Below are 12,100 nucleotides of genomic sequence, written 5' to 3'. Positions count from 1 at the left end.
CAGAAAACGCATTTCTGCTCACAGCAATACACTAACACTCCCGCACCTCCACCCCCACCCCCCCTCCAGCGTCCAGTCCCAAATTGACCCGCCGTTACATTGACCTGGTCCCGGTGTGACCCTGTGTGGTTGCCAGGGCAGAGGACAGCAACGGACGGATCCTGGTAGCATGTCTGAGGGCGACGCAATGTGACAACCACTTCAGGGGCTGGGCCGCATCACGGGGCTACAGGTCAGCCACCAACCTCTGTGCCAGTCCTGGACAGCAGTCATTTTTGGGTCCAGGCTTCCTGGGACCGCTGCCCCCCTCCACACAGCGGGGCAGAGGCTAGCTAGCACAGCCCCAACAGCAACCTCGGAACCTGGCTGCTGTTTGGCGAGGGCTGGGCTCTCTCTCTCTGGGGCTCTGACAGCACGAAGTACTCTCTCTCTGGTAGCGCAGGACAGTCTCTACCGGGCGACGGGAGATATTCTTTCGCTGGTGTTGCTGTACAGTCTCTCACTGGCGGCGGCGTGACGTGCTCTCACTGGCAGTGTGGGGCACTTTCTCTTGGGCAGCGCAGGACACTCTCTCTCAGACGACAGTTGTGGAGCAGAGCTCTCTGGCGGCAGCTGCGACACAGGGTTCTCTCTCTCAGGCGGTAGTGCTGGGCACTCTGGCGATGCTGGGCTCTCTCTCTGGGGCTCTGGCTGCGGTCTCTTCAGCAGGGACTCGACGACCACCTGGATTACCTCATCCCACTCCCTCCTGGCGCCACACCCCCAGCCGTGCTCTCTCCCACTCGTCCGGTGAGGGGCTCTCTGATTCGGCGGGTGGTAGTTAGACAAATAGGAAAGAAATAGACGCCAAATTTAAAGGCGTATCTCCCTGCCTGCGCTTTTGTCATGTATGTGTTTTTAAACTAGTATTTTAAAAGGAATTGGGGTTTTAGAGGAGTGCTGGAGATGGTCTGTATTGGTTTTATTGACGTTTTTTTTTTTTTTGTGAGCCCCATCTTTTTTACCATAGTTTACCACCTGTATTTAATAAAACGATGTTCATTGCCCAACATAGTAGTGTTGTCTAGTTTCTATTTTGCTTCTGGTATTCTGCCTGGCTGATCCCACCCTGATCAGAAAGAACGAGTGCCCCTCCCAGGTGCTACATATGTTCAGCAGCAATCTGCTACAAATTAGCATATGTCAAAGAAAATATTATAGGAAGGTTGGTGTTTCTCATGCGTTTCACTTAAAAACCGGACATCAGGGTGTCCGGGCTTGTTAATTCCTGCCACATGGACACAGATGCCAATTCCCGGACTGTCCGGTCAAACCCGGACAGGTGGCAACCCTAACTCAGGGAGACGGTGTTGAATTCTCAAATGCACTGCAACCCCCGGAAACAACACCACACATTCTATCCTTCAGCATAGCTAATTACCAGAAATTAATGTTGCTTTTTGTCCAGTGGGGACCTCAAATAGCATTACTCTCATCGACCAGTACAGAAAGCAGAAACTGTACTTCCTTGCGCTAATAAAGGACCACAATGAGCATTACACTGGCAGGAAACCAAATATTTTCAGAGCTCAAGATCAGAATCTCAAAATGAGGATGATGAAGATGAAGGATGGCTCTAAAAATCTCAAAAATGTAACAAAGTCCCAAGAATTCTCAGCTGGCTGACTTCATCTTTCAAAATACTGTTTGTCTTAACTAATCGTGTAACACTGACAGTGTAACACAACACGCTTGTAAACTGAAGGTTGTAGGTTCAAATCCCACATATATATTTATATAAAGAATTTTTTTTTTTGCAGGCAAATGTTCCATTTTAAAAAAGAAATATATCATTTAATATAAATGATATAGACGTCACAATAAGTGGATTGAAATGCCTGGGGTCTTCAATTATTATTTTTTTTGCCTGCGATGCGTGCGACTAGTCCATTTTAAAATATCAACAAATCGTTTAATATAAATGATACAGACATTGTATATTTCCATGTTGACAAAACAAGTTAATTGTCATTAAACTCGGATGTCCTGTAATATACATATGCGTCGATAAAAGTGCCTGGGGTCTGCAAAAAAACAAAAAAATACATTTTTTCTACATTTCACATAAGAGTGTTGGGAACTACAAATTAAATGGTGCTTTTGGCTGATTTACTTTTGCTGCACCAATACCCTGCAAACACGTAAACTATCCATGCTGTATAGATAGTCACTGGCAGTTCTCGCGCTTCGCTGTAATTTGGCGAGAGGAACTACCGTTCCTCTCGATAAGCATTCTTATGCTACCATTGGTGTCATGCCCGTTATATCACAACTGCTATACGCAAACCGGTACCTTAACAACTGGCAAATGAAAACATCCCTGTATATTTGTAACAGAGCCAGGCTTGAAGTGCACCACCTAATGTCATAGTATCTCACCCCCAGAGACTGCCACATTCATAAATATACCGCAATATGGATCGGCCATACTATGCTCCATTACAACTAGAGTACCTTACCTATTCACTTTCTTTGGACAAGATACACCACAAAGGCTCTCACAGCAATACAGCTGCAACGAAGGGTACATTTTGACCTTCGAAGGTTCGGAACACTTTACCGAAGGAAGGTTCGAACCTTCGATGGTACTAATTTGCATAGTTTACTGGTGACGTCACCATAGCTACTTGTTTGTATTGGATTAAAAATCCTATTACTTTACATGTAATCCATATAAATAGAATAAAACACACATGTAGTTTAAAAATACACTATATAGAAATAAAATACACTAATTTAAATAAAAATACACATTGTTCATTTACACGTAATTGATGCTGCTTGCAAGTAAGCTTGCATTGCAGCAGCACTAACTGCAGCGGACTTAGGCAAAACAAACTTAATTTAACAGTCACCGCTCCAAGCAGGTTATCAGTCAGTCACATTTTACTACTACCACTACTACAATAATAATAATAATAATAAATAATAATAATAATAACTTATGCTTGTCAAGTGATATCGGAGATTGGTTGTGCCTCGATGATACATCAACAGTCACTTGCACAGTTTGCATTTTTTTGGTTGTCTGGGCATTTAACAAAAACAATCTCAAAAAGCAGAGGGGTTTCGAGACATTTCTTTCTATACAGCTTGTGCTGTACAACGCTTTGCTATTGAGATGGCGAATAAAGAAATTAAAGGTTTGCCTCTGGATAACACAAGTTGGAGGGGGGAGGGGCAGACGGTGCTCGTTTTTTTTTTTAATTAAAATTATTAGTGTTAGCGTATATTTTGTATGCTTCAAACCTGTTCTACCATCGCACTTCTCTTACACGGTCTTGTACACTAGGTATTCAGTACATATTTTACTGAAGCACTACAACCGCTATAGGTACTGCCCCAGTGCTTTGGATACTATACCCTGCTCAATACATGGCAGCGGTGCCATATAGAGTTGCTACATATAACGATTTGGTACTGGATTTTAATACAACAACTTTTGTTTAAGTAATATTCATTATACAAATCAAAATATCCAATATCAGATGTGAGTGACATTGAATGTGTGATTTATAGTATTTATACACTGTCTAACAGTTTCTGTTAACAGAGGGAAAAAAAAACAAAAAAACACCACAGTGCGGGAATGGTGCCCGACGAACCTTCGAAGGTTTAAAACAATCGTCGAGTTCCTGGCTAGTGAACAAACCTTTTAACCTTCTAACACAGTCCTACACAGCAATGCATAACACAAATGAATGACTGACTCCGTTGCAGTCTGTAAGATTGAAAGCACAAGCAGCACTTACAGGATCTCTTTTTTTTTCTTTAAGATTCAGGACCTTATAAAAGGAAAGTCAAAAGCATGTCAAGTGACCTCAACAATAACATAGCTTCCTAAGAAAAAGATAACCACCCTGAGTTACCTTACTGCACTGCATTCTCATCAGACCATATGGTTTCCCTTAATTATGCCACTGCATTAAAGGAAAATGGAGGAAAAATCCAATTCACTTTTTTTTTTTTAGCCTAATAATGGCTCCAATATTACATGATGTACAAGGTTAGACTGTACCTTCTCCATCACATTGTGACAGCAGCAACCTAGCTGCCAAATGTAGGCAACTCTCTTGCCAATCCTTTTAACTGCTCCACTTTTCTATTACCTTTATTGAAGTGTAGCCCAGGCAATTTGGTTATTACTAAATTTAAGTGCTGCATTCAACACTATTGATCATTCTGTTAATTGATCGCCTTAAAAATATGGTGGGATTGTTAGGTAGTGTCCTGTCTTGGTTTCGATCCTACCTCTCAAACAGGCTTCAATTTGTTAAAATTGAGGAGGCGACCTCTTTTTGTCAAAGGTTACATGAGGGGTCCCACAGGGCATGATTCTTGACCCAACTGTTTTCTTTGTATATGCCACCTTTGGGCAACATTATTCGTAGACATGTAGTCAATTTTCATTGTTACGCTGACGATACCCAATTATATCTCTCTCTCAAACAGGATGCCACCTCTGCTGCAAATATTTGGAATACCTGTTTTGCTGACATCAAAAACTTGATGTTTAAAAACTTTAAATGTTAAATTCAGATAAAACAGAGGTGATGATTCTGGGATCTCAAACATGAAAATAATATACATTTGTCTCTACATCTTGTATATTTTAAAATGTTTTCTTACCCTGCCTTGCTTGTTTTACTATTTTGTTTTTATTCTGTTAATTTTTACTGCTTATTGTTACTTTTTGTAATATTTATGAATGTTTATATCCTTGCAAAACTCTTTGTGGGGATCTATTATTATTATTATTAAAAGGTGCCATTTAAAAAATAAAGATTGATTGATTGATTGATTGTTTGTTTGACTGAATTATAAAAGTTGTCAACACACCGGTTCCTGGTCACTGGATGCACAGTTTTCTATTCCACTGAAGCTGGTTAGTTGTTCTCTTCTCTTCTCTTTCAGCAATATTTTGCTCACATCATCTTCCAATTTGTTAAAAAATCGGTCATCCGGGGTTGGCGCATTCACAGGTTTTAGTTCCTGTTAATTATACGTGAAAAAACAAACAATTTAGATTTACAATCTACCAGTAAAAACATGTTAGTTGTTGCATTATTTATGATGTTTAAAAATTAATTAGTTGCACTTTTTGCACAATAAAATCTTTTTATAACAATTTTCACAATGAATGTTTGAGTACATTGGGTGCTATATTTGATACCTTGCCCAAGAACTATGGCAAATACATTGTTACTGTTTGTATTTCTATTTTTTAACATTCAGTACTCACCTCTTGTTTTTTATTAACATGCCCTGTATGAAAAGAAACAAAAAACAAATCAAAATAATTAGAATCACTAGCTAATTTTTTTTATAACACTAAACAGTTCAACAACATCCCCCCAACTTACCTATATTTTCTTCCGTCTGGAAGTCTTTTAAGGACACTCTAACTGGTTTGTCTTTACCTTGATGGATTTTTTTTTTGTCTTTTTTGCCCCCACTTTTGGATTTTGGTGATGTAGTTCCAACACTTTCATAATCCTAGGAAGAAACATCCCTAGTTTAATCCGAGAGTTTGATGATTCATTTGAGTTATTTACAAAATATTTCCCTACTTCAGCCAACAATATGGCTTTAAATTGACTGTCTAAAAATCTTCTCTTGACAGAATCATAACAGTCATCCTGAATATTTAACAATGTCCACCAGACTATGTATGTCTTCACTGTGTTCAAGTCAGACCCCTACACTTTCAAACGGCTAAGAATTTATTTTATTCTATATATATATATATATATATATATATATATATATATATATATATATATATATAATAAAACAGGATTTTTATGAACAAATATTTAAATTGAGCAAATATGCGAACATTTTCAAAAAGCAATAAAAGCCATTATAATGCTCAGAACGCAGGCAGACATCATGCAGCAGGGGCGTGGGGCGTAGCCCATGTGCGTGCGCAGCCCATGTGCGTGCGTCTATTTTACAGCAAGACATTACGATATGTAACACATAAAAGTAGAAAAATCTCAGGAGTAAAGAATACGTTGTGTAGGCTTTATTTCACCCCAGTGAATTAACTACAAAACAAAGGATGCCAAATAGCAGTTCAAGTTAAATGTTGTTTTGTTTATTCCTGAAATATAGTACATAAAGTTGACACTGCATTTTATTTATTTTTTACTTTTCTTTTCATTCCTTGCCATTGCTGTTTTTTTGCAGAAAACAGTGGTCATAGACATGTTTTCATAAAATAATAACATGAGGTTTACTTGTGCCTTTTTGTAGCTGAACAAGCAAATGAAAAAACTGAAATGTAACTTTAAACACTTCAAATAAAACAACATTCTGACTAAAGCAGCACAAGTTTGACACCCAGATGGCTTTTCATAGAGATCACTATGCATGCATAACCTGGTTTGTTTACTTTGCTGTCTAAAACCTTTCAATAGAGGCTCAAGAGCTGATATGGTGATCCTGTGTTTTTTTTGTTTTTTTTAATATATTTAAATCTCACATATCACAGAAGCTCTTTTTCATTTGCCATTTTTGAAACTGTCACGCAACTTCTGGTTAGGTGGTAAATAAGTGCAAGGTATTTTTGTCATTTCTAGCAAATATGAACATCTGATTTTTGTATCCGAATACATGTAAAAAAAAATATTCGGATATTTGTCCCAGCAGCAATTTATTTAATAAAAAAAAAATTATATATATATATCATTGTAACACCAAAAACCAAATGATTCTCAAGGAAGAGATTGTGACAATACCTTCTTGTGCTCTTCATATTCCAGTTTGCTTAAAATCAACGCCTTTTCAAGATCTGTTTCATATAGTTCACTTGTTAACTGCAAATAAAACATAAGATAAAGCTAGAAAAAATATTTAATATCTAACTACTAAATGTGCACTGCATTTCAATTTGGACTTTAGTTTCTGAAACTCCTCCACCAATATTTAACCACTGCACTGGCTGGTATTGTGTGTAATAATAATAATAATAATAATAATAATAATAATAATAATAATAATAATAAAATAAGATTTTAGCCATAACTGAAGTAAACTAGGAATGTGAAGGATCTGGATTCAGAAACAAAAATCAGGCACTCAACCAACAAAGAAAGACGTGGTCCCAACATTGACACATCTATTTCTGCCCCACCCCTACTCTGGTATACTGAAAGCACATCATCCTCTGTCTGGTGCTGCACTTTTCCAAATGTTGCCCTCTCCTCATACAAACATGCTGTTAGCGCACCAGATTTCTATGTAAACCTACAGTATACTTCTTACACACTGCAATAATAAATTGAAACCCCCTTGCTTCCCTGTCGTCAGATACCTGTTCATCCCTTTGTTTCCACTGCTGCCAGTTGGGTCCCGGTGCCTGCTGCTCTGCGGCGCTGTGGTGGACCAGATCTGCAGCAATGTTCTGAAGGCTGAGGCCTGATGCTGCCAGGGATGACTTCTGAGGAAGCTTTTTAAACGCCAGACTTCGCAACTATCAAATAAAATACAAAGAAGGTTAACCCACTCATTCTGTTTTTAATTAAATTATTCCCTAAATCATATTAACAGTTGACCTGTTAAATATTGGATTAATATTATTATTACTAAGACTAGTACACGGCACATCTCTCCAAATTAGGGCCATTGCACACTGGACCCATTCCGTCATTTATCATCCATCACCCGAAAAAGTCCTGTGTAAATCAATTGCACACTAGATGTGTTAATATCGTACTTCAGACGTAGTTTCAGTATTTTAATAAAAAATAAATACAATTCTGTTGTTAATTCTTACATAACATTGAACACAAAAATGTTAAATGTAGTATAAACTTAATGATCAGCAAACACTGATGGAAGTTAAAACATTTGCTAATTACTACGTTTCTACTAGATCTACAATAATGTTGTTATGCAATAAAAACATTTAAAAAAAAAACATGATATTACACAACACAGTTGTCACAGCATCAGAAACCATATGACCAATATTAAATTTTTCAAACACTCGCTCCTGTAATAAATATATCTAAAAGCTAGCAATGAGCTACCGAAAATACTTTACCATAATGACCTTCTACTCTGTGTATGGAGTCAGAAATTCCATCACTTTCATGTACTGCCCCTCTTTTCTGACTTAAGCCCTGACTGCCCTGTCACACTTCTTTCTCTGGTATGTCTCCAGGTTAGGCCATTGTTTCTTTACTTCCTCAACTACAATTGAAATAAAAAGTATATGCCTGTAATAATCTATACTGCACAACATCCACATGTTTATGAATGCTATCAGTTCATGTTTTCATATTTTATAATACATATCATTCATGCCCAAGTCCACGGCAAGGTCTTTCCATATGTTTCCTTTTTTTCAATGTCTTGGTAATCTTTGTTGGATTTAGCATAAAGTAATTTTTGTTTGACGACACACACAATTAGTTTTTCCATGTTGTTCAGGGAACTGCAAGAATCCAATCAAATCGAACTTGTTTCAATTCCAAAATTGACGCATCACCGTCGTACGACAATTACGGACTCAGTGTGCAAGGTGCAATAGGGAATGCACAGGATCGTTTTTGTCTTCTTAGACACACGTTCAAATCGGATGCATGATCGGATCCAGTGTGCAATGGCCTTTACCATACAAGTAAATGTGACAGACACTCGGGTGGACAGACAGATAGCCTTAACATACCACAATATTATGATAACTTAAATAACTGAGTAAGTTCAAAATAAGCTGTTTTCTGGATATTTACAACTCTAAACTGTGACTTACTCCTGTCCCCACTATTTGCATCCCCAATAGGGGATAATGAGAGCTATCAGCATAATGAAAAAGACAAATACCATGTCCTACATCCACCTTATGCAACATGTAAAAAGTGTGACTTTCAGAGAAACATACAGTATGGTCATTATTTTGAAACTGGGAATTAAAGCAGCTCCCGGATATGCGGTTTGCTGCAAAAAAATGTAAGATGTGAACAAACAACGCCTTCACATACCCTCAGATGCTGATGCTCTCAACGACTACCACAAAAAATGTGTTTTTACCTCATTGGCCTCACTTTGCAGTTGCTCTTTCTTCTTCTTTCTCTTTTCTTTTTTCTTCTCGTTGTTGTTGTTGTTAGATTTGCTGCCAGATGCTTTCCCAGTCCGGGACTTGCCTGCATCTTGACCACCTTTCCCCTTCCCAGGCTCAGAGTCAGACTCACTGTCACTGTCCACTTGCAGCAAGGCAAATCTGGATGCAGTGGTAGGAACAGAGGAGATCACGGCTGAAGTCATTATTGCGTTAGAACCTGTGAACTGAAAAAGCCACAGATGAGAACTAAATCCTTTTTGGTTTACCACACAGTACAGTTCTGTACTATGATGACTGCATAACCTGAATCAACTGAAAAGTCTCAAAAGTTACTGAACATCACAATGTCAAACTGCAATACAATTTCTTGAAACACCTTACAGAACTGAATGCAAAATAACTTGAATTGTTTTATTTCTATGGTGTCACATGTAATCTTTTTCCCAGAATAATTGAGGATTCAAGTGATCCATAACAGAGCTGAAAAAGGGGTAATTCTTTAGATTTTTTAAAATTTTGTGTTTCACATCCTGTAGACTTTTTAAAACTCAAATAGCACCTCTGTAGCAACTATAAAAAGCTCTAGAATGTCTAACCTCAAGTGTATCTTGTATACCAGCGTGCAAACATTAACCTGTCCCCCTGCAACACTCTGACCCCACTTCTCAATTTGTTCAATGTGGTATTTCTCACTGAATGTATTGCTTACATCCACTAGATGAAGTATTGCAAGGGGGTAGGTTAATAGCTAAACGGTGGTGCACCAGATGTACTTGGAGGTTAGACATGATCTCTATTGAGGCAATTTGTACATTTTAAAAGTCACCAAGATGTCATAACTGAAACAGAGCGATACAAAGAAAATCTAATTCAGGAGAATAATAAGATGCTCTGGCACTTGGACAAATGAATGACCTATGCTTTTCAGAGGTGTCCACAACAATATAGCAACACAATTAAGTCTAGTAGGACAGCATGAAGCTAATGATGGGCAATACAAAATATATATATATATATATATATATATATATATATATATATATATATATATATATATATATATTGAGGGTGGTGTAGTGTATCTAGTTAAATTCTATAGTCATCAGGAAAATGAATGTAGAATGCACGACTAATATAACTGTACTGTGTCCTCATATTAGGCCTACACTTTGGAGGCATTGCAGACCACTATTGTAAGATTTATGACGATCTGATAGAGCACTTTATCTTGTTTCTAGCACAGCAGACATAAGTTTGACTAAATACCTGACATTCCATATGCAGCATCAAAATATGAAATATACATTTACACATTAAACAAAATGAAGCTGATTGATCACATGGTTGGCAGCCATTTTGACGTTTCGCCCACTTTTTGCATATTCCATAACAAGAATATTGTTGCATTGAATCTCTTCAAACTTTACACAGTTCTAGAGACCTATGAGAAGTAATCTCCACCATTTAAATAACTGCTTGGAAGCCGTAAAGTTGCTTGCAACTCTAGTTATAGTTAAACTTATCTTAATAAGTAATATAAAACACTGCCTATTATCCTCTGAGAAATTAATACAGCACCGGTGGAACGTCAATTTTTGCTACTTTGTCAAAATTTGCTACCTGTAGCAAAATATGACATGTGTTAAATTGTGCTACCACGTCAAAATCTGCTACCTGTCCCAAAATTCCATCTGTAGCGATAAACAGTTATTTTATTATTATTATTATTATTATTATTATTATTATTATTATTATTATTATTATTATTATTAATTTATTTATTTATTTTTTTGGTCACGTTAAAACAATCCAACAATTCATTCCACTTGGTGGTTATATAGTGAGCAGTTTGAAAAGATCCTAAAAAAATATATAGCATTACTAAAATAATTCAGTATAATTAAATTACTTATTTTAAGGTAATATCAACATGATCGTAATTCACACCAGGTAATATATTTTCTAATAATAATACCTTTGCAAAACAATTTTACAAAGGTGTTCTTAATGGTTGCTTGTAATGTCAAGAAAACGCTACGCTTCAATGTAAAAAATATGCAGTCAACGTATAGTTGACTTTTTATTAAAAATGTTTTTAAAAAATACCTAGCTCTATAGTACACTTTACCGTTTGTTAACACAAGCTGTCTATATTTGATGTAAAACTAATTATTACATGCGGAGTAAAATGTACCTTTAAAAAAACTCGTACTGTCTCACCCCAAAAAAAATAGGTAGCAGTTTTTGATGAGCGTCCTCGGTCTAAGGAAGGGAAAAAAAAAAATCTGGGAATTCGCAGTGCAGGGTGAAAATAGTCTGGACATGCGCATGTCCGCAAAGCCGGAACATTATAGGTAGCATAAAGTGACGTGACACCGATAATAACCAAAACTACAAAACAATGCTTTAAGCAATTATTAAAACTAACAAACAGAAACAATGCAATAAAAAATAAACACATTCACCAATATTACTTATTTGTCAACAAAGTAAATTAGAAATTGCAGTTCGGCATTAGTAACTTGGACTAGTCTAGTTACCTCAGGACAACTAACAAACAGTCCTTTTGAAATGCTTAAACAATGAGTATTTCTGACAAGACAATAACATACATAAAATACAACATCGTCCATTAATAAAACATAATGCTAATACAATCGTATTAAACAAATCAATGTGAGAATGTAGTTGTTAGAATTGATCAATAAAAACGTTTCTGAACCTGTTTGAGTTTATTCTGCAGTCTCACTTCTCACAAAACAGTAGCTGTGGGACTGAACTACCGTGACCCGGAAGTACAAAACAACACTGAGCACGCTGGGAAGTTGGAGGTGGGGTTTGCGTCGTAGATAGAAATTTGGTGAGGGATTTGTAGACCACAGCATCGAGATTTTTTTTTTTTGGGGGGGGGGGTTGATGTACATTTGTTTTATGGCTGGCTAATGTTCATTTGTTTTATTGACCTTAAGGTTAGAGTAAAGAAATGTGTTT

General features: G+C 37.0%; 1 protein-coding gene across 4 annotated transcripts in view; it reads right to left on the bottom strand.

Moving 5' to 3' along the window:
• Positions 1-11,935, bottom strand: part of LOC117421136 (G kinase-anchoring protein 1) — a 26,714-nt gene extending 14,779 nt beyond the window's left edge. Inside the window, exons 1-8 of one of the 4 annotated variants that reach the window (XM_059025332.1) lie at positions 11,832-11,924; positions 11,304-11,371; positions 9,079-9,333; positions 7,358-7,516; positions 6,783-6,860; positions 5,403-5,535; positions 5,282-5,304; positions 4,879-5,031 (exon numbers count right to left, since the gene is read on the bottom strand). In XM_059025332.1, the coding sequence (XP_058881315.1) occupies positions 4,879-5,031; positions 5,282-5,304; positions 5,403-5,535; positions 6,783-6,860; positions 7,358-7,516; positions 9,079-9,312 (780 nt within the window). In that variant the 5' untranslated portion in view covers positions 9,313-9,333; positions 11,304-11,371; positions 11,832-11,924. Of the gene's footprint in view, positions 1-4,878; positions 5,032-5,281; positions 5,305-5,402; positions 5,536-6,782; positions 6,861-7,357; positions 7,517-9,078; positions 9,334-11,303; positions 11,372-11,831 lie in introns of those variants that run through there. The other 3 variants (XM_034035115.3, XM_034035117.3, XM_059025336.1) reach the window with 3 other exon arrangements.
• Between the last annotated feature and the right edge of the window lie 165 nt (positions 11,936-12,100).

This window comes from Acipenser ruthenus, chromosome 1, assembly GCF_902713425.1.
Source record: "Acipenser ruthenus chromosome 1, fAciRut3.2 maternal haplotype, whole genome shotgun sequence".
Classification (NCBI taxonomy): domain Eukaryota; kingdom Metazoa; phylum Chordata; class Actinopteri; order Acipenseriformes; family Acipenseridae; genus Acipenser; species Acipenser ruthenus.
The sequence above is the reverse complement of the archived record's forward strand: the minus strand, read 5'-3'. Positions and strand labels throughout refer to the sequence as shown.